The sequence below is a fragment of the Danio aesculapii genome, chromosome 7 (genome assembly GCF_903798145.1).
Source record: "Danio aesculapii chromosome 7, fDanAes4.1, whole genome shotgun sequence".
Lineage (NCBI taxonomy): Eukaryota > Metazoa > Chordata > Actinopteri > Cypriniformes > Danionidae > Danio > Danio aesculapii.
The window spans coordinates 29,463,163-29,490,652 of record NC_079441.1 but is presented as its reverse complement, the minus strand read 5'-3'; the positions used below and the strand labels follow the sequence as shown (position 1 = coordinate 29,490,652).

General features: G+C 35.6%; 1 protein-coding gene across 12 annotated transcripts in view; it reads right to left on the bottom strand.

Annotated features, from left to right (window-relative positions):
• The window catches only part of tjp1a (tight junction protein 1a), a 186,034-nt gene that overhangs the window by 147,308 nt on the left and 11,236 nt on the right, over positions 1-27,490 (bottom strand). For all 12 annotated transcript variants that reach the window (XM_056461582.1, XM_056461575.1, XM_056461579.1 and 9 more), the window contains exon 2: positions 10,289-10,445. In XM_056461582.1, the coding sequence (XP_056317557.1) occupies positions 10,289-10,445 (157 nt within the window). The remainder of the gene's footprint in view (positions 1-10,288; positions 10,446-27,490) is intronic.

The following is a 27,490-nucleotide window of genomic DNA, read 5'->3' as shown; positions in this document are numbered from 1 at the left end:
AGTTTGTCTAATTCGCATCTTTGGATGGAAACTGTCTCCTTTTGTGTTTAAACGTAAATCCCAAAAGACTATTTCACAATATTAGATTGAAAAATCAGAAAAAACCATATATTCACCCAACAATGATCAAAAAATCTGGAAAATGGATAAAATAAAAGTCCCTGCCGGCTTGTGATTTGATTGACCAACATACACCATAAATCAGGTGTAAACAGGACTAATAATGGAAATGACTATTTAAAAAAAACAAAAAACTTTTTGCATATATAAAATTATCTTTATTTCCACATTTAGCCTCCATCTACTTAAAATTCTGCAGTCAAAACATCCAGTCTGCCCTTGACATGAAGATGTTGATGTGCTGATCCCATGTGGAGGCTGTCTTTTGAAGTGATACATGATTGATGCCACAGTTAGACAGTATGTGAGTTAGCTGAGACAGAAACCACAACCCATACATCCAAATACACAGCTTATTTTTATCTTCCCTCTTCTTTTCGATCTCTCTCACTCACAGACTGGCAGTCTATCCCTTTCCCACACACATCTACTACATTCGCTTCTCACATTTCTTTTCATCTTCTCCAACTCCCCGATGACCAATTGCAGTTTTATTACCTTTATTACACATTCTTCATCACTGTCAAGTTAGCTTGGCACACGCATCCCTGTTCCTGCAAAGGGAGTTTCCCTACTTTTCGTTATACTCAGGCCGTAAGCCAAGATTCCCCACACATTTCTGACACAAAAGTGATTTTCTTTCTAGTTACAAATACGCTATTTGTCTTGAGGGAATACTGCGAATAAACCATCAGTCAGAGGATAAAGTGGAACAGGAAGAGATTTGGCCATCAACAAAAGACAATCAGCTGTTCCCACATAAACCAATGAGGATCTGCCATTATAAAATTGTTCTACAAGCAAAATTCTCTAACATCCAAAAATCTGGGTCTAGGTTGCTCTTATGCTCACAAAGGCTGCTTTTATTCAGTGATAAAAAGTAATATTGTGAATAACATTACAATTTCAAATAAAAGTTCTAATAAAAATGTCTATTACTGTACATACACTCACCGGCCACTTTATTAGGTACACCTTACTAATACCGGGTTGGACCCACTGTTGCCTTTAGAACTGCCTTAATTCTTCATGGAATAGATTCAACAAGCTACTGGGATATTCCTCAGAGATCTTAGTCCATATTGACATGATAGCATAACGCATTTGCTGCATATTTGTCAGCTGCACATCCATGATGCGAATCTCCCATTCCACCACATCCCAAAGGCGCTCTATTGGAATGAGATCTGGGGGCCTCATGTACGAAGACCTGCGTTGAATTCATACTAAAACTTTGCGTATGCACAAAGCTGTAAATGTGTGTATGCAGTAAAAAATTCAGATGTATAAAACACTGCGTATGCTGAATCCCACGCATATTCTCTTCGTACATCCGAATTAACGTGAAACTGAGCGCACGTGAACGAGCACAAAATCCCTCCCTGCCTACTCCCCCTAATAAATATGGTAATGACTCTACTTTGGCAAAACCAAATGAAAAAGCAATGGCAAAAGCAAGCAAAAAGAGAAACTTCACAAAATGTAAATTGGAGGTGCTCTATCAGAGGCAGGAGAAAGTTTATTTGCAAGTTTGTCCTTCGGAATTAATAACAAAATAAAAAAATAGAGTGGGAGAGTTTAGCTGACGCAGTTAACGTCTGAACATCGCACTGTCAGTGAATTAAAAAAGAAATGGTCCAAAGTAAAGGTGCAGGTTAAGAGGAGCACAGCAGCCCACCGTAAAAGTGTGGACCGAAGAGGCGGGGGAACAGGGGATGCTGAACTAACACCCTTTGAGGGGAGAGTTGCCTCAATTGTGGGCGACACACAATTTTAGAGTTGATTTGAATATTTTATCTCAAAAGGTGTCAGAGTTTAATTGACTTTTACAATTTTTACATTAAAGATATTTTAAAAATATTATAAAATAAATAAAGTGCTAATTCAAAAAACAGAGTCTTGTGCAATAAGCAGGATGTTTTTCTGAACATTTTAGTACTGGTTTTATTGTATAATTTCATATGGTCGAATTGTTTAATTAATTCGTATTAATTAAGCCTTGTGTAACATTAAGGCCATATATGTATGCCTACATTATTTGACCTATTTTTGGCTCAAACTATAACAGGAGCAAAGAATTTAATTGGTTTAAAATCAAATGTCTAATGAATGTCAAACGGCAAACTAACTTTACCGCGCTTCAACAGCATGGTATGGAAACCTTATATACCTGCTAGAAATTGTCTTGTTCAAGAAACCAGTCAAAGATGCTTCACGCTTTATGACATGGCGCGTTCTCTTGCTGAATGTTGCCATTAGAAGACGGGTACACTGTGGTCATAAAGAGATGGACATGGTCAGAAACAATACTCAGGTAGGCTGTGGCGTTGACACGATGCTCAATTGGTACTAATGGGCCCAAAGTGTGCCAGGAAAATATCTCCAACACCATTACACCACCACCACCAGCCTGAACCGTTGATACAAGGCAGGATGGATCCATGCTTTCATGTTGTTGATGCCAAATTCTAACCATACAGTCTGCATGTTACAGCAGAAATCGAATCGGACCAGAAAAAGTTTTTCCAATCTTCTATAGTCCAATTTTGGTGAGCCTGTGCGAATTGTAGCCTCAGTTTCTGGCCATTCTCTTCTGACATCAACAAGGTATTTGTGCCCACAGAACTGCCTCTCATTGGATATTTTTTCTTTTTCAGACCACATTCTTTGTAAATTCGAAAATCAGTATGCGAGAAGTACCCGGATTACTTACTACTTCCAGCGAGATTCTGGAGTGCGCATCCCATGCACGCTGCGCTATCCCATGATGCCCCACGAGAGAATTCATGAATGGGAGTAAAGCGACGCAACTGACGAAGGTAGGTCACATGACCATGATGAAATGGCGGATGTACGTCCGAAATCCATTCATACTTTTCACATTCATACTGTATAGAACATACTTTTCTAACGGCCGAGTAGTACGTTTAAATTCAAACGCAGTACCTACTGAGTAGTAGGCAGTTTCGGACGCACCCCATGTCTACATGCCTAAATGCATTGAGTTGCTGCCATGTGATTGGCTGATAAGAAATTTGTGTTAACAAGCAGTTGGACAGGTGTACACAATAAAGTGGCTGGTGAGTGTATGTTAAAAATGTACTTTACTCATTAGTTTCCATTCTAATATTCTGATTTGATTCAATAAACAGAATTAAATGTTGTTTATTGATTTGCAACAATAACTCTCAATGACCAATTTAGTGCTCCCTTGATGAAAAAAAACTTTTATTTTAACTTTAAAGTATAACAAATATCTTACCAACCCCAAACTTTTGAATAATATTATAAAAACAGACATGGGTAATGATGCAAATCATGCTAATGGTGTGAGAAACAAAAAGCTGTCGCCTATGCTACTTAACTGATTTTTATTCATGCCCAGAAAGCAAAAATCCTATTTACACACTTATTCATTCTCAGCATGTGTCACGTCTCAGCATGTGTAGCATATGGTGCATAATCTATAAGATGATTAAGGGATGTTATGATCATATTATAGCTTAACTTCCTCTTTTGGTGAGAAATGCTTAGTATTGATTCATATTGACCAAATAAATACTCCCAACCAGGCACATGTGACATGCTTCCCATTCCATCATTAGCTTTATGATCGGTCATCTGTAGTTATTCACTTGAACAGTTCTGAATTAGAGGCCAGACAGGCTTTAAATTTCCTTGGCCATCAGCCCCATCTACATCATTCACGTCAATAATGAATTAACTTGTGTGAACTGCAATGAGACCATTTCTAAATTTAGCTACTATACAGTCTCCTCACGTACGGTCCACCATCAGGCTGCCACTGGCTGCCCCTCCATCAAGTCTCTCACACACGTGCACAAATACACACACTGGCACATGCACTCACTCGCTTGGTCGATGCTGCAATTACATGTCAACAGAGAAAAATCGCTCTTACAAAAGCAGTGGCAGTTGCCGAAGCTCAGGGGAGGAGAGGTTAATTACTCCACAAATGGCTAAAGCAAATGACTAAAGACTACATCAAGCACCTAGACTGCCCTGAGAGAATAGAGAGAGTGGCCATCTGTATGAAGAAATCCCATGTACAGGTGTTGGTATGCTTTATTTAATGGAGCTGCAGCCACCCGTCTTTCATCTAAGAACCTTACATGTCTTAAAAATCTGTGCTTGTGTGATGTTCGTTCACGTGTACTGAAAGCAGCAACTACAGTAAGTCATCCGAGGTCATTCCACTCTGAATCCTGCCTTTACCAGTCTTGAAAAATGTTACCGTTCATTACATTCAGCCACAGACTATGATCTACCAGCTTGATCTTATGAGGAAACATAACTATTTTATGTATTGTCAGAAACGTGGCTAAGTTATATGATCTTAATTGTATAAAATTATAACATAATTTTATAATTATGTTATAAAATAATTTTCCACCTACTAAGCTGTTTCAAAGACTATAGAACCTACAAGACACTGTCAAAGTGGCACACAATGTCAGAAAATGCAAGAGTGAATATGGACACTCAAGCAGTGTCTTCTAGTAAAAGAGTCCATCATCAAATGCTCTGAACTGACAAATCTCCAGTTGAGGGGCTCAGACCAGACAGTCAAACATCTGTTCTTTATGACAGTTTCTGATGCTTTGAACCCACTGGGGTTGGCAAACGCACGAGAATCCCAGCAAATACTTGCCTCGTAGACATGAGAAATATTGCTTGAAATCATTTATTTTAAATCAGCTAACTCCACTTGAAAACTAATATTCTCTGCTTTTGTAATCTGTATGAAATGAATGTGAGGTACATTCTTTCCCACCTGTCCTGAATATCTTAATATGTTCCTGCCTCTGCTAATAAAATGCTAAATCACACGACAGCTGTGAAATCTGAACACATGAACGCCCAAAAAACTGTAAACAAAGATGTTGCTGTCATTTTGGTAAAAGATTTGCCATCAGGCACAAGTTATATAAACTAAAAGATTTTGACTCTGAATGCCTAAACAATTGAACAAACCTTTATTCTGAGGATGACAGGTAATTTATTGATTCTTACTGTAGCTAGTTACATAGTTTAATTGACAGGATAATGTCTGAACGCATCCTCCAGAAATGCACATTAGCTTGGTAAACCTGAAAAAGTAAATTTTTTTGACATAATTTAAATGTTTAGAAATAAGCCTGATTTTTAAATTTGACAGGTCATTCCAAATAAATTGTAATCTTGAGCTTGGCAAACAGTTTTAGAGAATTTCATGTTTCCCAATTCAAAGAGATAGCAGCTGCACTTGAAAAGATGGCCACAAGTGAAACAACTTGCCTTAAAGTGATTTTGGCTAGGACCTACCCAGTCACACACCCATCTATCCACCTATCTACCTACCCAACTATCCATCTAACATCCCATCTATTCATTACCAACCAATATCTCTGTCTAACAAGCTATTTATCTGCAGTACCTATGATATATCTATTGTTCATCTACTGACCCAACTACCCATCTACTGTATCTACAGTACCAATCCAACTAATTAATTACTGTACATACACATCAATCCAATTATTTACCTACCTATCTATCTAGTTTCAATTTATCCATCTTTTGACCTACTATTTAATCACCCAATTCAAATGTTATCACTGGGCATTATCAGTGGTTTTCAGCTGATAGATATGGGCCAGTAGGGGTCTTCTGTGCCTACTAGTAAACTCAGAAGGCTGTTATCATCCATCCACATGGTTAATCAGCTATCCTAACAGAGAAGACTCCAGATCTGTTTTTACATTACTGTGATGCTTGGGTTTAGGGTTGGGGTAAGGGTGTAGACATTAATAAAATACTAATAATGGGAAATTTAATAAATAATACAAATAATTATCATAGCTAATCAGCTATACTAATAGAGAAGACTCCAGATCCAGATCTGTTTTTACATTACTGTGATGGTTGGGTTTAGGGTTGGGGTAGACTTTAATAAAATACAATTAATGGGAAATTTAATAAACAGTATAAATAATTCTCGTGGTGTGATGGTTGGGTTTAGGGTTGGGGTAGGGGTAGTTATTAAAATACAATTAATAGGAAATTTAATAAATAATATAAATAATTATTGCTAACTTCCGGCTGCAGCTGTACATGACCTATAGCTGATTAACCATGTGGATGAATGATTACAGCCTTCTGAGCCTACTAGTAGGTGCAGAAGGCCTCTACTGGCCCATATCTATGAGCTGATAACGCCCATTCAATCGAGTGATTACATTCCAATCGGCTGGATCTATCATCTATATACCTACCCAGCTATCAGTTAACTACTCATCTAACTAACCATTAAATCACATATTTGGCTGCCTACACTATCTATCCATGTAGGTTCCTACCAATCTATCCACTGTGGCTATTACCTACTCACCTGTCCCTCTAAGTATCTTTGCAGACTTTTCTCAAAACATTAAAATAAGGTTTTGCTAAGCCAACATGTACATCCAAACATTTTAACCTCAACCTTAGTTAAAAGTATATTCATTTGAATTTCTTAGACATTCAATAACATCACATTCAAATTTGCAATGCGACCTCAGTCCAAATTCAGATCAGAACGTTTCATGCCCCAGCACTCTTACTCTTAAACACTATATTACAGTGCATTAGTGACACATTAGCATGAGGCTGGATTTCCGAAACCGCTGCCCTCCTCTCCCCTCCCCCTGCACATCTCTCTTTTGTGAGTGCACATGAGATGACCAGGGCCAGCAAACAGCTTTCAGCTCAAGCGCAGATTCACAGGGATATCATGGTTTTTAGGGCTTGAATCAAGCAGCTTACCCCTTTAATTTGTGAGATTACTCCTGTAATTTCTCACTAAAATAAACCACTCAGCCCCGACATATGGAATGTTTTAAAGTTTTCTACATTCAGCTCGCATTAAACAATTGTCTTATGCTCTGGGTCACATGTTGGACACATTTACAGGCAGCTCGATTTAACTCATCTGTTAATGGCGCAGGATCTCACACATCCCTGCAAACGCAGCATGTTCACCAACACATCCACGCAGGCATATGCCTCTGGTGCTTAGTTAATAGCATCACTCCTCCACATCGCTGACGTCAGTGTGTTCTGCACATGCTCACGTGACTCGCACTTTTGCTTTGCACATCACATGATCAAAGAGGTAATCTGATATCATCTGGCAGTAGGGAATATGAATGGGGACATGCCACCTACTGCGCTGCTGTCTGTCAGCCTGCGCTTCGGGGCTCGAGCATGTAAAAGAAAATCTGTCTGATGCATTTTTCTCTGCTGCCTAATCAAATTTACACAGACTAATGCGACACTATGAGTACTCAAGTCTGTTATTCTTAAGGATGTGAAAATCCCACTGCATCATAATAATGTTCTTAACAAAGTGAGTTCTTTGAATATCCTTCATATATCCTATATACTGTGGGAGTGCATCACAGGTCTGAAAATGAGCTCCACCGTAGTGTCTGTTGTCTCAGATCAATAAGGAAAACAGACTAATTGCTAATGATTGCTGTTAACACAGTAATGGTCTGAACAATTTCAGAGATTTGATGGCACACAGACCTGACGGATTGGCTTGAGATAAAGTCAGTGAGCTTGTGGCCTGTTAATAGTGGTGAGGTCAGAACGTTTATGTCCAGAAGCCATTTTCCCCACTGCTCCATTTAATTCGGACACATAGCGGTAAATTATAGAATGATGCACTGCTATGTTCTGCTTTGAGTAAAAATAGCTTGTTTTTTTTATGGTGAGCATCTAAAATTGAATAACTGGGGGAAAATAGACTCTTCCTTTAAGTAAATCTCAGGAGGGATGAAGAATAAGAAAGAATTTCCATCTACATCTATATTTAACAGCACCTTGGGACACAGAAATAGTGAGTACTCTGACAACGCTGTCATGATCAAACACTCCATCAGGTTAGGATGAAATATTTTAAGATTACTTTAAATAAACCGTTTTAACAAAAATACATTTTCTGGCATTCTTTACTCACCCCTGTGTAACTGTGTCATGTTTGTCCTACGTTATTTCAAAGAGCCAAGTAATAAAAAGGATACAAATACATAATTCAATGTAGTCCAAGTTATACCAATTTCTATACTGAAAAAAACATGGCGAGTCAAATATTACTCCAAAATTTAGGCTATTGATAAAACAGTAAACCCCTTGAGGTTAGATTCTAAAATGTGCATCTGATGGACACTTACTATCCCATGAGGCCAAAGAGAATTTGAGAAATGAGTGACACAACTGACAGAGTAACTAACAACTATGTAATAAATCTGAATTTCATTGCTACACACAGTCATACAACATAAAAAATGCTACTGTATTTAACAAACCAGGCTTGCAGGAAATATATGACTCTAAAAACTGGTTTTTAAGCGTACTGAACATTAGTGCCAGCAGAACATCAACGACTTTTGTTCCTTTCAGTTGATTGAATGGGCATTATTAGTGGTTATCAGCTGATAGATATGGGCCAGTAGAGGCCTTCTGCATCTACTGGTAGGCTCAGAAGCTGTTTTCATCCATCCACAAGGTTAATTAGCTATTGATCACAAATGGTTGCAGCTTGAAGTTAACAAGAATTATTTATATTATTTATTAAATTTCCCATTATTTGTATTTTATTAATGTCTACCCCTACCCCAACCCTAAACCCAACCGTCACAGTAATGTAAAAACTGATCTGGAGTCTTCTCTATTAGTATAGCTGATTAACCATGAGAATTATTTATATTATTTATTAAATTTCCCAGTAATTATATTTTATTAATGTCTACACCCCTACCCAATTCTAAACCCAACTATCACAGTAATGTAAAAACAGATCTGGATCTGGAGTCTTCTCTATTAGTATAGCTGATTAATCACAAGAATTATTTTTATTATTTATTAAATTTCCCATCAATTGTATTTTATTAATGTCTACCCTTACCCCAACCCTAAACCCAAGCATCACAGTAATGTAAAAACACATCTGGATCTGGAGTCTTCTGGAGTCTTCATTGTTAGTATAGGTGATTAACTATGTGGATGGATCAAAACAGCCTTCTGAGCTTACCAGTAGGCGCAGAAGGCCCCTACTGGCCCAGATCTATCAGCTGATAACCACTGATAACGCCCATTCAATCAAGTGATAACATTTGAAGCGGTGCTCCTTTTTACATAAATTATGATAATGTACTTTTGTACAATAAGGTTAACTGTAAAAATGCAGGGTTTCACACAATTCATCTATGTCGTCCCAACACAAATCGGTTAAGTTAACTTGTTGATTGCGCATTAAAAAATTCAGCTTCCCAAAAAAATCTCCAGAATTGTATTTAAGCTCATTTTAGCTTAGTAGTTTGAACAAGCAGCAAAAATCATGTACAATAAGGTATAAAGACCTAAAAATCATGTACAATAAGGTATAAAGACCTCAAAACCCTTCAGCAAAGGGATTTTTTTGTAAACAAATAAATTTGCATTCATCTTACTATCTACAACTTTTCCGACATATCTTGTGTGCTCGGTTGATGATACAGCATTGTTGATATGGAGCTTTTGGGTACAATTTTTGTGTGGCAAGATTTGACAAAAGAGCTAATGTAAAAATGTAAAATGTTAACATTATTTCAGCAAATAAAACAATAAAACATTAACATTTTAATGCTACTAACTAGATATTCCTTTTCTGAAATTTTATACCAGATTAACTAAAATTTCAGTCTTTGTTATGTAACATTGTTTTTAATGTCTTCAAGATACTTAAAACATAGTGCATATATAACCTGCCTTTTGTGTGTAAATTAGTCCAATGTGTTTTTTTACTTCAAAAAGCCACTTTGCCACAATTAAAACATAAATCAACAGTATCTCAAGACTTATCTCAAGATTTTGGTAATGGTGACATCAGCACTCAAAATCACATTTGGCTACAGTAAAATATGCATTTGATCTCCCTGACCGAATTTAAATTCCTTAAACACAAATGAAAAATCAAAACCTCCCACTACAATCCTTCAGAATCTTGCAACATCCACATTGAGCAAACTACAGGCAACCGTAATTCAGCAATGATGATGACACTTTCACAGCACATGCTCAGTAGGCGTTTGTGAAAAGCAAGCGACTGAATGGCATCATCTCTGCGAGTGCTTTATTTACTCACATTGCAGTCCAGTAGATCCATGCTGTCCAGGCTCTTGCTTCTGTGGATGCGGCCCTTGATCCTGCGCAGTGATGGTTTGCCCTGACTGGCAGTCGCAGCAGCGGCAGGTGACGTGGCAGCAGCAGAGGCGGCAGGGGCATCTGAGCCAGGTGGCACCCTGAAGAACAGAGACATCAGCACATCATCATACAGCATCTCCAGTCACACCAGCTGCTGGCTGCCTTCACGTACTGTATACACTTTTCTTCAAGACATCTCACATTATATCTCACAACTTTCTATTCGTTAGAAAACCATTCATCTTTCCAAAAATGCATTACAATTTCTATCAATAGCTTTTTATATATCGATATAGTTTCAATTTATTGTATATTTAGAATTTTTGTAGACGTTTTAAGTTAAAGGAATAGTTCACCCAAAATTCAAATTAAACCAGTTTGGTTTTTATTTTTTTGTTCTGTTGAACACGAAAGAAGATATTTTAAATAATGTTGAAAACCTGTAACCATTGGCATCCTTAGTAGGAAAAACAAATACTCTGAAAGTCAGTGGTTACAGGTTTCCAACATTATTCAAAAGTATCTTCTTTTGTGTTCAGCAAAACAAAAACAAGCAAGTCAAGGGTGAGTAAATTAAATGAATAAATTAATGAATCTCGTTAATGGAAAAATTATAATAATAAATATTTTTTGGCAGCAAGCTGAAAAAAAGCACATTCTGTATTTTTTAAATAAAAACAAAACAAGCAATGTGTAATGTTTATTTTATTTCAATTAAGAAAATAAAGTTAATTTCACCAAATTTTGTGGAAAATGACTGTTAACCTGTGCACAAAGCAAGGTCCATAAAGACATGAATGAGTTTGGTGTGGAGGAGCTTGACTGGCCTGCACAAAGTACTGATCTCAACCTTATAAACAAGACCATTAGTGCTTGATCTCACACATGTGCTTCTAGAAGAACAATCCCAAACCATTAATACCAGATGTAGAATACTGCAATACAAATGGATGATGAAGACTTACATTACACCTGTAAAATGATGTCGGATTAACCCTAATATTTCAGACTACTGCACAAAATGTAAAGATGAAAGTGGAACTCTGTTTTACTGTACGTGAAAGTGTGGAGAGATGCTGTTGTTTTGGAAGGAGGTGCTTGGTGTGGTTTGTGTAATGGCTGGAGAAAATGTTCCTTTGGAACCAAAACTTTGTTAATTACATATACAGTTGAAGTCAGAATTATTAGCCCCCCTTTGATTTTTTTTTCTTTTTCAATATTTTCCAAATGATGTTTAGCAGAGCAAAGAAATTCTCACAATATGCCTGATAATATTTCTTAATCTGGAGAAAGTCTTATTTGTTTTATTTCGGCTAGGATAAAAGCAGTTTGTAATTTTTTTAAAACCATTTTAAGATCAAAATTATTAGCCCCTTTAAGCTATATTTTTTCTAGATAGTCTACAGAACAAACCATCATTATACAATAACTTGCTTAATTACCCTAACCTGCCCAGTTAACCTAATTAACCTAGTTAAGCCTTTAAATGTCACTTTAAGCTGTTTAGAAGTGTCTTGAAAAATATCTAGTCAAATATTATTTACTGTCATCATGGCAAAGATAAAATAAATCAGTTATTAGAAATGAGTTATTAAAACTATTATGTTTAGAAATGTGTTTAAAAAAATCTTCTCTCCGTTAAACAGAAATTGGGGAAAAAACAAACACGGGGGCTAATAATTCTGACTTCAACTGTATATCCTGAAAATGTGTCAGAAAATGCAAAAAAAAACCTGTATAAATTTCAGCTTTATACAAGCTAAACGTGTTATAGCTTTGATATGGAAAAACACCCAAAGACCTGTTCTTGCACAATTAATACAGTAATCAGAGGTAAAGCAGAGACTTTTAAAAAGTGTGGTCTCCTTTCAGTCGCTTTATAAATGGATAGATAAAATATTGATGTCTGGAAAGATGACTAATTAAAAAATGTTATGTAATAATGTTTATATATATATATATATATATATATATATATATATATATATATATATATATATATATATATATATATATATATATATATATATATAGTATTTGTATTTTTATAGTATTAAATTTATATTAAATGTCATTTTAATTTAACAAATGTTGGGGTGGGAAAGTACATTCTGAAATATCATATAACGTAATATTCTGTACTGTTTGCAGGCTTTTGTAATATAATTAAATCAATGAAAACAAAAAAAGGAAGAAGAATGATCCCATAAATATACTCTTAAACCTTCCGGAAAGCCTTCCCAGAAGAGTTTTTTATTATATTCCACAGTATAAATTAAGGACATGCTTTGCTGTTTACTTGATGGAGCAAAAATTGTACACATCTGAGCTTAGGTGTCTTCTCTAGTCCCTGATAACTATAATTTTCTTAAACTAAAGGCAAAGCATATCATAAATGTGCCATATGTAACTATCCTCTCAGCACAAGGATATAATGACTTACACTAGTACAGTATAAGACTATGTAGTGTGTAAGCAAGAAAGAGAAGAAAGGAGAAACATGTAACCCATTCTCACCCATATGGATCACACTTGTCTCACAAGAGACGTCTGCTAGAATAAATTAGCACAAGAAGCAAAAACCCTCAAGACATACTGGCCCTGATAGCTGTAATGCTCTCATAAAAAGCATTGTCTCCATAATTAGTCCAGTGTGCTGTTAAGCATCACTATGTATATGGCTGATTCTTACATTTAGAGGATTTAAACCACCCTGAACCCTAAATTTTATTTTGTATGTGTGTATGTGTACAAAAGAGCATCTAGTGATCGAATACATGATTTTACAATAACAACAAATCCAGAAAACAAAGTAATATGGAGAGTAGGAGTACTAGTCCTCTCCCACTTTTTCCCGGTTTGGGACAGAATCTATAGAGCTACTGTAAGCAGGCGATCTCCAGAGAAATGCAGAAGGTTTGTTTTAGTGCTGTCACTGGGTGATTTATGTAACCAATGTGGCCTTCAGGAAGGAGTATCACCTTCCAGTTTGATGTTCCTGCTGCTGTCTCTTGTCAAACTGAGGAGACAAGAGAGTCTGAAGTGCACACTCACAGCGAGAACAGGAAAATCCCATTACGAGAGCCTTAAGACCCAACAAGTTCTACAATGATGCATCGAGAGTCCCTACAGGAGTCTATCGGTGCTCTGCAGTAAAATACAGGTGAATATTTGCTGATTCATCTGAGATTGTTCTGAATTTGAGGAAGATAAATAAAATAAAATAGTTCAAACTTTTCACCAAACTTGGTCCAGACAGTTAAATTACAGCCTCAGTGGTTCCCAAAGTGGGGGTCACGGGACCATCACAGGGGGTCGCTTGGTGATTTACAAAAATCTAATTAATTTTATTAAACTATTACAATTACCATTATTTTTGCATAACCTACAGAAGAAAAAAATAGTAGTTAATAGTTACATTGAAAAAACAACATGTAAATAAAAAGCCATCAGCCTTACAATTTTTGTGCCCTCTGGGGTGATTATGTAAGATTAAAAACACAGCACATAAATTTTTATGGCACCAGGTTAAACTTTCTGACACCTTTATGGCACTCACATACATCAAAAATAAATACAGTCCATTACTGTACATGGAGGATGGTCTCAGAGTGGTGTTCTTCAAGATTAAATGATGACTAGACGTGGGTCTATTGGTATGTGTGCGCCGTTGTGTGTATATACTTAACCACCTATTATAAGGATATTATAATATTGGGGGTTACGAGTCACATGCATTGTAATTTTGGAGGTCGTGGCTGAAAAGTTTGGGAACCCCTTACAATTTCACATTACTGTATGTCCTGTATTTATATGATTTATAAAACATAATTAAAGTGAAATATGCTTTTGATTCATGAGCATCTGATTTTGCAGCTGGTATTCTCTATTTCACTGACATTCAAAATAAAATAAAATAAAATAAAATAAAATAAAAATGTAAAAAAATGTACGAAATGGAAATAAATAAATAAATAAATAAATTAAATTAAAAATTAAATTAAAAAAATTAAATAAAAAATACATTAAAAATTTTAAAATTAAAATAAAACAGATTAAAATATTAATAATAAAATAAAATAAAATATATATAACAGTACACATTTTCCTTAGGCTTAAAGTATTCTCTGGTTTATTGGGGGTCATTACAGCAGATTGAACATCCCACTACTCCAGGTATTGTTTACACAGGGAATGCCCTACCAGCTGCAACCCTCAGTGCTGGGAAACACCCATACACTTTCCTGTTCACATACTATGGCCAGTTTAGCTTGATTAACAGGCCAATAAACCTAAACCATGCCTTTAGACTGTGGGGGAAACAGGAGGAAACCCATGCAAACACAGGGAGAACAAACTATTTTACACAGAAAGGCCTCCTGGTCCAGCTGGGACTCAAACCAGTGACCTTCCCAATTTTAAAATATAATGTGTGCTCAGAAACTATCTTCAAATTAAGAGGTCAGTCCATGAACATAAAAAACTGAACCCAAACATTCGGGTCACTGAAATACTCAATTTTGAGGATCCATATTCACCATAGCCAGCTTCTGTCCCCAAAGGGCAGACAGGCTGAGTGACAGTGGACCGTCTGTCCAAGCGCTTCCTCTAATTTTGACATGGTGGTCTGGTTGGTCCACGTGATCTCTCTCTCTTGCTCCCTGGCAGAACACACTCAACAGTTCAGTCCCCAAACCGGAGAGCAGTTTGGCCAAATTGAGAGCCTTGGATCCCATTTGCTGCTGAGAATCCCTCTGATTGGCAGGCAGAGCACCAGCGCTGGGCTTCTCTCCTGTGACCTCCACACTGCCCACGAGCCCTAGAGGATTTGCACTAAACCCAAGAGCACCACACTCAATCTGGACCGGCTTCTGTTGCCACCATGCTCTTTCTCTCTCTCTCTCTCTCTCTCACACACACACACACACACACACACACACACACACACACACACACACACACACACACACACACGCACACACGCACACACACAAACACACACACACACACACACACACACTTTCTCTGTCATTTTAAGGACTCATTCACACCCTATGTAAGCAGAAGCCTAAACCAGAGGTGCAAGAGCAGAAGAATTTGACAATTCATAATGGACTGACATAACTATAGAGTATAACAGTTTAGACAACCAATAAAACTGCTACAAAAATAGAAGAAAAAGAACAGATTTTAGATGAATGAATGAATGAGTGAAGGAGTGAGTGATTGTGCGGATGAATGAATGAATAAATGAATGAATGAGTGAGTGAGCGAATGAATGAATGAGTGAGTAATTGAGTGGATGAATGAATGAATGATTGAATAAATGAATGACTGAGTGAGCGGATGAATGAATGAATGATGAGTGAGTGAGTGAGTGAGTGAGTGAGTGAGTGAGTGAGTGAGTGAGTGAGTGAGCAGATGAATGAATGAATGTGTACAATTACTGAATGGTCGAATGAATAGATGAATGTATATGCTTATTGGATAGATGGATATATTTATTTAATGGATAGATGGATAAATATACTTCTTGGATGGATGAATTTATTTATTATTAAGTGAATGAATGAAAGAATGAATGAATGAATGAATGAATATATGAATGAATGAATGACGTGAGGGAAATGCATATTTCTCTGATGAATTGAAAGATATATTTATTGATTAAACTGAAGGATGGATGGATTAATCAATGGATTTTTTGTATAGATGGATGACACCATTTATTGGATTTACTAAATGTATATTCATTTTAATGGATGTATGGAAGCAATGGCACTGAGAATGATTCTATAAGATATTAATACACAATACAATACATCAAATATTTCAATAACTGATTTATCTTTAGTACAACGAGTTATTTGAAATATGTTGCATAAAAATATCACCCTTACTGTTTTCCCAACATGTTTAAATGGCTCCCATCGCACTCATAAAAATAAAGGTTGTTTACTGATGTTGATGATTCCATGAACAATATTTTAACATCTGCAAAATCTTAAGGGCGCATTATGTAAGTTTGACACCCAGTGGTTGAATTTGGCACCCCTGGATCAAAACACACGCAAGAGCAGGTTGCCAGATTGATGACACCAACAAAGGCTGATACAAATAATGTTCTAAATTAAAGCAACTGCACGTGATAGAAAGAATATTTTCCATATTAAAATGAGTTTTTGTTCTAACCAACACCTCAAATTGATATTTTAGAAATGGCTTCTCTGTCTTACAGCTGAACAACAGAAAAGTGACAATGATTACCTCAGGTACACCTCATTATTTAGTGTTAAATGCTAATAAAGTGAGTTTGAATGCCATTTTATATGGCATTTTTTGCCATACTACTGAAAGCAGCAGCAGATAGTTCCCCTCAGATCTTGAAAAAAATCAAATAAAATAAAACGTTTAAAATGTAAGTTTAGAACTGTGCAAGCTAACACATATCAGTGATTCAGCATCTACATTTAATAATGTTAAAGAGGTTTAATATGTATTAATTAGATTGTAACCCGTTTTGTAAGTGTCCTTACCATTAAGTGAGTAAGTACACATATATGCTGTGCTTCTGAATGACTGTATTATTAAAATTCTGCCGTGTTGCATCTGGTGCAAACAGCCAAATTGGTAGCAAATTGGTCAGGTAGCATGTTGTTAGTACATGGGGTTTACAATGTAACCTGCTCACCTAATGTTTATGTTTGTAATGCTTATGTTATTTGCTAATTAATAACCACCTCATGTGGAACTCTGAATCTGCATCTCATTTCGGAGGCTACTACTGTCCACTGGAGGTTGCATTTTTGGTCATGGACGCATGCTTTGAGAGCCTTCATGATGGATCACAGCAACCCGGGGTGCTGAAGTATAATTGCCTAAATTGACATTAGGCGGGTTAAATGACCAAGACAAAGACAGACATTATGGCATGTATTGCACATTTTCAAAGCAGAATATCTGACTCCAACATTGTTTTTTCAGATAAACAAGAATGTTTACTTGCCATATTTCTTAATCATCTGCAAACATACTATGGTATTTTTATTCTTTAGAATGGTCAAAAACTTACATACAGTACTATTAAGGGTGGAAAAGGGTTAATCATTTAAGTTTAGCTTCACACAATTAAACAATAACATTGTTTCAATAACTAATAACTGAAATGTTCTTTGGGAACAAAAAAAGGTTCTTCTATGGCATGACTGTAAAATTGGACCTTTGTGTGTTTCAGAATAAGAGGTTCATATGGTACCTGAGTGGCCGCTGACATCAAACAGTCTGAAAAATCCTGGGTTAGTTGTAAGCTCAGCTGAGAAACCTTTTATCGCTTGTTGCTTTATCATGTCTGGTCAGGACAAGGTGTAAAGTAAAACAAGGCCAGAGGGCAAGTCTCCACACAGGAGCAGAGATGGCTAAAAATACATGGCAAAACTCTGAGCATTTATCACACTCTTTGGGGCTTTAGCATTTACAGTGCAAAGTGAAAAATGTCTAAGCTGGTGCTAATTTCAGTCCAGGAAAACACTATATGGTAAAGTGTCCTTTCCTTGGCCCATAAGAGTAAAACATCAAATATTAAGCAGTCTGCCCTGTTTATCCACCCCATCTCAACTTCACAACAAACAGAGCATTTCCTTCAAAAGAAAAAACACTCCTCACAACTCCTCTAAGAGGTGAGCTTCATGAATGTTACATGAACTCTTGCCTAGAAATAGCAATTCTTCCAGCTCAGTGTGAGTGTTTTAAGAGGTCACTGGTACTGGGATCCAGCAATCACTGATTACTGTATACCACACACAAACTTTATTTAGTGGATGAATGAACATGATATATTTAATGTATGGACAGACACATTTCTGGAATAGATATATTTATGGATGGATATGTTGTATTTATAGATGAATGGAAGTATTTATGGAAAGGACGTTGGATACATTTATTGGATATATTTAGATAAATATTGGTAGGGTTGATGGACGTATATTTTTATTGGATTGATGTATAATTTACTGAATGGATGGATGGATGGATGGATGGATATACAGTATTTATTGGATGCATGGATGGATATAAACGCTAAATAGTTGATTGTATGGATATATATGTTGGATGAATAGATAGATTGATGAATGGATATAATTTTTTAAATATAAATATTTATTTATACAACAGTTTTCTCTGGTTCTCGAATCTGATTAGCTGATAGCCATGCGATATTCATTAATATCAGAACTCCTACAGCCTCCTCACACTTCTGTATTAGTCCACCCACATAAAGTGACAACAGATCAATAAACTCACTACAGTTTGACAAATATTGCTGCTGTTGGACAACATAACGTACTTTTGAGGCTTTTTAAAGTGAAAATTAGTTATTTAGATTGCATCTATGCAGTTTATTTATAGGGATAGTGCTTATTTTAAAATATTTATAATTTCTGAGATACAGTGCGTTGGCATCCTTCAGCCTGTCATACTGAGCAGAGCAAAGACGGTAGATGTTGTCCATCCACAAAATGGCGACAGAGACGCAAAATAAGCCCCTAGAGGAGAAAAGATCTGTGTATTTTCAAACCAAAGCTGATCAAATCATTTTAAAATTGATGAATGACATTCTAAGTCAATCTCTCTCTTTTATGTTGCAGTGCTGTGTTTATACCATAGTAATTGTAGTGAGTTACTTTTTGGTTGGCCATCAGTTTGTTTCTAATGAGTCTCCTGTTTTATTACTGCAGACTAGTTCAGTAAAAAGAAAGAAAGAAGAAATGTCCGCATGTTTTTAGTGTTTTTCCTTATCGCAAACACAACAGTAATCTGGTAGTGATCGCGTTGCTTTGGCTTTTTCTGGGTTCATTATTGTGATTTCCCGATTGCAACAGAGAAATACTAAGAAATGTCTCTAGGCCGTCGAACTGTTGTATAAACGCAATATCACACTCGTAGCAGTGCGATATGGTTGTATATTGTCACTGGTTCAGCTCTAGTCACAGATTGGCTCTAATGATCAGCGCAGTTTACTGACTATTGACACAGATGCATGGACACTGAAGCGTTTCAAAGTTGCATCTATCAGCTTCTCTGTCAGCAGATCACTTATAAAAGCAGTGAATCGTAAAAGTTGTCAGCTTTTTAAGAAGTTTGAGCTTTTTAATTGCTTGCACCTTCTTCGCCATATCGCAATATAGTCCATATGCAAACAAATTACATCAGGATGTTATAATCGGTAATGGTCTCCTGCTGAACCTATACAGTATCATCTGAGATGCAATAAAAAACAATTCATTTTGACAGCCATATTTTGGATGTATGGATGAACAGATAGGTAGTTGGATTTACATATATCCTTAAAAGTTATTACAGAAGGAAATCAGTTCAACCACTTTTCAATAAGAATAGTCACAGTATATTTACATGTTATGTAGTGAAACTAAACCTGACCATCTCATCATCAGTATAAAAATATAGATACAGAATCATGTGTGTTTGTTAAAATAGCCCCATGGATACAGATGTATAAGTCATGTCATGTGGGCCGATGTGCTCTAGTAAGGGTTCAATGTAAACAGATCTCTCAGCAAGGCCACTCCACACGACACTGCATGGTCGGGAGAGCAGAGACCTTGCACCGCTGCAGATCCATTACTCAGTTCAGTGATTGTGACACTACCTTGTTAGGATATATTCATTCAATAAGATGCCAAGGTGAGGGCAAGGAGCTTTGATGTATTTGTATCAGAGCAGCACATGATGTACACGGCACCTGATATGAGTCAATGCACGACGCCGCTCGGATGTGTGCTTTTAAGGCTAAACAGCATGACTAAGAGAAGAGAGAGTGTCCCGAGGACACAAACTCACAGTCAACCAATCTCTCTCAGATGAAAGCAGACAAGAGAGACTCACTCGTGCTTCTATTGAGACCCATTTCGCATCCAAACTCCTTTTTTTACCACACCATACAGTTTATATTTGTTTGATTTTCTCTCCATTTACATTAAAATAAATACATTTCAAGTATACAGACCCATTTATCCTATGTGTGAAATCTTCATATCTGCATATAAAAACTTAAATCTTTTTATTTTTATTTCCAATTTGGCCACACTGTAGATATATTCCTCTTTATGCACAAATCCAAAATAAATTTTTCAATTAATTATAATATTCACATATGTATTTTAAGAATAAACAAATACATTAGAATATATTTCACATAAATGACATAAAAACTTTTAAAAAGCTTATCTAGATGTACTGGACTCACAAGCTGTTTTGTGTTTTTAGTTAGTAAATGAATAAATATTTAAATAAATTAGTAAATAAATTAATATTTATTTATTTATTTATAAATATTTTTAATATAATAAGCATGACATTTTTATTCTTCTTCAAATATATTCCAAGTTATTTTTAACAGAGCAAAAAAATATTTCACAGTATTTCCTGTAACGTTGTTTCTTCAGGGAAAAAGTCTTATTTTTTTGTTGAACTAAAATAAAAGGAGCTTTTCAATTTTTTAAACAAATTTTAAGGTCAATAATATTAGCTCCATGTCCAATAACTTGCCAAGTTGATAATAACCAAGTTAAGTCGTTTAAATTGCACTTTAAGCTTAACACTAGTGTCTTGCAAAATAAGTAGAAAAACATTGCACTGTGACCATGGCAAAGACTAAATAAATTAGTTATTAGAAATGAGTTATTTAAACTTTTATGTTTAAAATGTGCTAAAAAATCTTCTCCCTGTTAAACAACAATTGAGAAATCATTTAAAATGAAAGACACTCTGTCCTAACATGCAACACTGCACCGCAACATGCGATAAAATTGATCTTTTCCATATTTTTGTCCTAACTTTCTGTGACGGCGACACATGAAATGTATATTTTAGAAAATCTGTCTCCAACGTCACGGCAGCACAAAAGCAAATACTACATGACAAAGATGACCTCAGGTACCATTACATTTATCGCCATACTACTGACAGCAGCAGCAGATTCACCTCAGATCTTGAAATATAAAAACTTGCAAACGGTCGGGGCCAATAGCCTAGTGGTTAAGTGTGCTGACATATAGCACCATGGTGCTCACGGCGACCCGAGTTCGATTCCCGGCTCGAGGTCCTTTGCCGACCCTTCCCCTCTCTCTACTCCCAATGCTTTCCTGTCTGTAACCTTCACTCTTATATGCAAATTAAAAGTGAAAAAACCCTAAAAAATAATTATAAAAAAAAAACAAAAAACTAGCAGACGGTTTGAAAATGAAAGTCAGAATATTATTCAATGCAAACCAACAACATCAGTCACTCAGTAGCCTATTAATAATGTTATAGAGGTTCAATATGTATTAATTTAATTAAAATCCTATGCCATTACATTAGGAGTGCAGTGGCTGGTATTTAAATGTTTCTGTCTTGTCACGTCACGCGTTGTAAGGGGTGGTAATTTTCACATGAGAGCTAATTATTTTTACTTCAGATGTTTATTGCATCTGTCTGGATTGAAATCCTCTCATAACTTTATAATAATTAGGTTTTTTTATTGTGATTTTGATTTCAAGTAATGTTCCTGCATGAGTTAACAAGTAACAGTAACAAAAGGTGTTTCCAAACAGTCTCATATGACATTGTGCTCTATAGCCATTCCTGGCACGAAGAGCTTTCTGCTTTCTGCAGCGCAATCAAGTCCAACTTACCAAAGACATCACGGGTCAAAGGAAATCTGCAAATGCATCCAGATTCTTAAAACTTGACACCTCAGTCTTTGACCAACTTCTTTAAATGACTTGTGGATAAGAACTGAAGTAGATTCATGATATATACACAGAAGAAGAGATCACAGATGCAGTATATAAGTATGATTCCTCCTCTTCAGCCATCATTCAAAGTTTAATCTCCATTAACACTGCACAGGCTCCTGTGGCCTTGAAAAACAGGACATTATGTCTTTCACCTTTCTTCCCTCTGCTGGCCTGGGATGATCATGCAATCATAAAACTACTGTAGGAAAATATTAATACTACAAAAAGAGTTATAAAGTTTTCTTGTTTGTTTTAAGTTAGAAAATTAGAAATAATTAATTGGGAATTTAGCTGAATAAGTTTAAATTTGTATAATATGTATAATAGAGGAACCATAAAACAAGTATTATGTTGCATGGGTATATTTATTGCAATAGCCAAAATACACTGTTTTGGTCAAAATTATAGATTTTTCTATATGCAAAAAAAAAATCAGTAATCACAGAGATCGTGTTGCCTGAGGATATTTTATAAATTTCCTACTATAAATATATCAAAAACTTGATATAGACACCTTTATTTAGATAGTCTTTAAAGATGATTCCTCTCAGTATGATTTTTTTCAACCTCTAGATTCAAATAAATCTTCACTCATGATTGTTTTGTGGTTATACTTAACAATAAGTGAGATAAGCAGCTGCTTAGGGCCCTGGGGAATTGGGGGGGTCTGGACCAAGGCCAGAAGCATATATTAAATCATAAAGCTCTTTTATAAATGTTCTATCAAATGTTGTAAAATTCTATATATAACCGTTAAAGTAGTAAGAGTCTGTTCAAATAAAATAACAGTGCCCAGTGAAAATTAACAGCTGCCGATTCAAAAACTGATTGAATGAAAAAAAAATGTATCATGAATTAAATTTGTTTAAATGTTTTTTTATTAATATCAAAATTTATTCAAAAAATGGCTAATTTAGTTTAAATGGCTGTAAATTAGTTAGTTAGAACTTGTTTTTTTTATTTGTGAATGTATTGCATTTAATTTTTACATTAAGAAGAAAATATACTTTAAATATGTTTATATACTTTATATATATATATTATATATAATTATATATATATATAATTAAAAAAACTTTTAACATGCAGTTTATTTACAATAATAATAATAATCTACAGAGAAAAGGTATATGTATATATCTACGAGAAGAGAATGTTTTGAGTTTCAATGCGAGACCCCATACCTGGACTTGCAAATCACTAGTCCACCGCTATGGGTGTGTGTAGTCTATTTTTTGTCAATTTATGTAAATTCTTATAAAAATAATCCAGCTTTACAATTTAGAGATTGATCAGACACTTCTAATAGTTCAAACGATTTATTCAAATAAAAAGCTGCTTTTTTTCATATTTCTACATCTACATAAGAATCCCGATAAAAATATCACAGATTCCCAAAACCAAGAAGCACAATGCTAGTAATAAGAAATGTTTCCAGTATATTATGATAAATCATGTCACAGAAAAAGAGATATACCTACTAAAATTTTAAATAAATCATTTTTATATTAAATTTTTTTTTAATTGAATTCAAATGTATTAATATTTCATTTATTCATTCATTTTCCTTCAACTTAGTCCCTTTATTCATCAGGGGTTGCCACAGCGGAATGAACCACCAACTTATTCAGCATATGTTTTACACAGCGGATGCCCTTCCAGCTGCAACCCAGTACTGGGAAACATCCACACACACACCAATTTACATTCATACACTACGGCCAATTTAGTTTATTAAATTTACCTATAGTGCATGTATTTAAGGGGAAACCCATGCCAACACACGGATAACATGCAAACTACACACAGAAATGCCAAATGACCCAGCCAGGACTCGAACCAGCGACCTTCTTGCTGTGAGGCGACAGTGCTAACCACTGAGCCACAGAAACTGTTCAAATAAACTGTATATAAATGTCCAACCATCAATACCATTAACTCTGCACAGACTCTCTGCTAACCTAAGATAACCATTTATACGACCATAATCCTGAAAACCGTATTAATGCCACGAAAGAGTCACAGCACTACAAAACAATATTAGAGCAAGTATAAAACTTCCAGCATGTGTAAATCTGTGTGTTTGTGTGGATAGTCAGATTGATGGGATAAATGTAAATAATCTTAGCGGTGGACTTTTGACATGAAATGACCAGGAGCAGGACGGCCTGATTAGGTGGTCCAGACAGCTTCGACAGATGGTGAGGGAGATTAGAGATACAGACGTGTATCAAACATGACAGTGCAACGGTCAGAGACCCGCGCTTAGTGTGTCGGCCACCCTCTACCCATTCTGACTGAAAGAGTGGATTTGCAAATGAGCAGTTTTTAAATGAACAATGCCAAGGAATTTTTTTTAAATATAATTGTGTAAGTTATAGCAATTTGGTGTGTTTTGACATATACAGTATTACTTTTATTTATTTATTTATTTATTTTTAATGCCTATATAGTTTACTTTTTTTGCTTCTTTTTAAGTTAAAGGGATAGTTCACCCAAAACTGAAAAGTCTGTCTTAATTTACCTTAATTTATTGAATTCTTTATTGAACACAAAAGAATATATTTTGAAGATGGAAACCTGTAACCATTGACTTCCATTGTACTTGTTTTTGCTACTATGGAAGTCAATGGTTTCTGGTTTCCAGCTTTCTTTAAAATATCTTCTTTAGTTGCAGCAGAAAAAAAAAATCTCATAAAGGTTTGGAATCACCTGAGCGTATGCAAAAACTGTATACATTTTCATTTTTGGGTGAACTATCCCTTTAAACTAATGAGAAATATTGAATTGGCATCTCAGTGCTTCCCACAGGTTTGAAATATACTTGCAATGGTTTTTTGTTTTTTTAAAGACTGTTGAAATAAAAAAGAAATCCACTTTTGTTTTACTTTTATTCTATTCAGGAGCCATGTGCACCCACTGACAGGTAAAATCTGCTGCTGCCATTTTGTACAGTGTTGCCAAAGCATGTTAGATATGTAAAAAAATATGTAATATATCAACATCATCAAATTAAAAAATATATACAAATGACATATAATATACAAATATACAAATGAGAAATAAATGACAAAGAAATAAAAACATCTATGGAATAAAAATCTCTAAAAAGTATAAAGATTACAACAATAAAAAGTGTAGATTATTTAGTTAATTAACAATTTCTAATGGTGTACAAATATTTTGCAGCCAGTTTAGATGTAATTTCGTCCTCTCTGAGTCGTTAAGATCAAAGAATTAATTCTATGTTTCTCTCAGTCTTTTGGCTGTGCACATGTCAGCTGCAAAGCCAAGTGAAAATAAATCAGGCTTAAAATAAAAATGACGATGGCTTAGAAAGCGAAACCAAAAGCCGAATCCCGGACATTTTAGGAGAAACTCCAGAAGGATGCATTTTTAAGTCTCACAAGGCGCGTCTCTGTAGGTCTCTGCAGAGCATGTGAGATTGTCTGTAAGAGCGTTGACAGTTCTTGCGCGCACACAACGAGAATTAGGAAACATGTAGGGCGAGAGAAGATTTTCCACAAATTAATCAATCGCTAATGTTTGGTATTGGGCAGATCCAAAAAAAGTGTGAAAGGATGGTAATATTAAAAAAATTAAACACACAAAATACTGGCCGGCTGTTAATTTACCTGGGCGCCCACCCAAGTAAAGTAATGTGAGGGAAGCACTGCATCTAGTTGAAATAAATCTATCCATCCATCCTTCCATTTATCTATCTATATCTATGCTATTGCTTTATCCGGCAATAAAATCTTAGAAAGATAAGTGTACTGATAGAGCCCTTCAAAACAGTGTTATTAAAGAGAGGCACTTTCTGCTGCTATGACTAAACATTATATCACACACCCTCAGGATGCTTCTTCAGCTTGGTGACCAACTGCATGTTGTTTCTATCCTGCAGGTCAATATGGGGAGAACTATGAGTCAGCCTGGCTGAAAGCAGATCTGACTCAAAGATCAGAGGGTCATACTTGTCCAGGCCAGCCCACAAGGTGCAAAAACTCTAAAGCCGTATGTTCTCATCGCTTCCTGCGGGCAGGTTTTTTAAAGGAGTCATGAGTAAGAAGTTAAGGTAGGTCTGAAAGTCATAAAGTGGGACGCATTTAGAGGACAGTGTTGTGCTGCAGGACTAAACAGAGTGAAATCCTTAGTATAACCAAATGGCTTAATGAGAACAGAGAGAGAAAGAAACGGTTGACTGTGAAAAGGATCATAACAACTAGGCACTACAGCATAATGTCTAAAACTGTGTTTTTCACCAAAGCAGCAACTTCTTTTGTTTTCTGAAATGAGACATGATGATTGCAATGACAGAATATCTGCAGTACTGTTTACTGATTTCACTGATAATTTGTGAATAAAATATCAGCATAATATACAGGGTGGGCCATTTATATGGATATATATGTTAGTATATGTGAGGGGGCTTGTAAATAACTCATGAAAGAATAAAGTTAGGTTAAAACCAAGCACACCATTGTTTTTTTTTGTGAAATTCCCAATAAGTTTATTAAGGTGTATCTATATAAATGGCCCACCCTGTAGATTAAAGGCACAATAAGTTGTTTTTTTTCACTAAATATAAAAAAACACTCAAAAGTTATACATTTTGCCGAATTATGTACTTACAATATCCCAAATTTTTCACAGAATGTTTAGACGATACAGAGAAAACCATTTTAACTAGTGACATAGACCTTGTCAAGCGTCGCTATGCTAATCATGTCATATACCCTCAATTTATGGTTTGGTTTTATAGAAAACAGGGTAAACATTAAAAAAATGCTTTAATATGTTATAATGAAGACAGCAAAACAGAATGCATTTAGGATGTTAAAATAGTGCTGCTGCTTCCACTGTCATCACGGCTGGAAGAATTAAAAGTGGTTGACTGTGTCATAATAAAGGTCCATCACTCAGTCTCAACGACTTTCAGCCTTAAACTGCTTCATACTACCATTATTAGAAGTTTTAAATAGTTTAGCTCACCCATGGACATGATTTCTACAGGAGTCCAGTAGGATGTAATGAAGACGACAGCTCCCAGTATTCCACACTCATTCATGGGACACAGCATCATCAAACAATGCCTTTGTTTGTTGTGAATATATTAACAACAAACAAAGGCAGTTTGGGGCAGTTGTCATCTTCATGTACCCTCTTGCGGTAAAAATTATATTCTGTGCCTTTAAGACTATTTCTCCATTTATTATTCTCCATTTTTCATTGCTGTGCCTGCCATGCTAGTTGTAACATACAAACATACATAACATACAAAATGTCACTGATTATAATACCCAAAGTTGAACTTTCTTCAACTCTTGGCATTCTTAAGT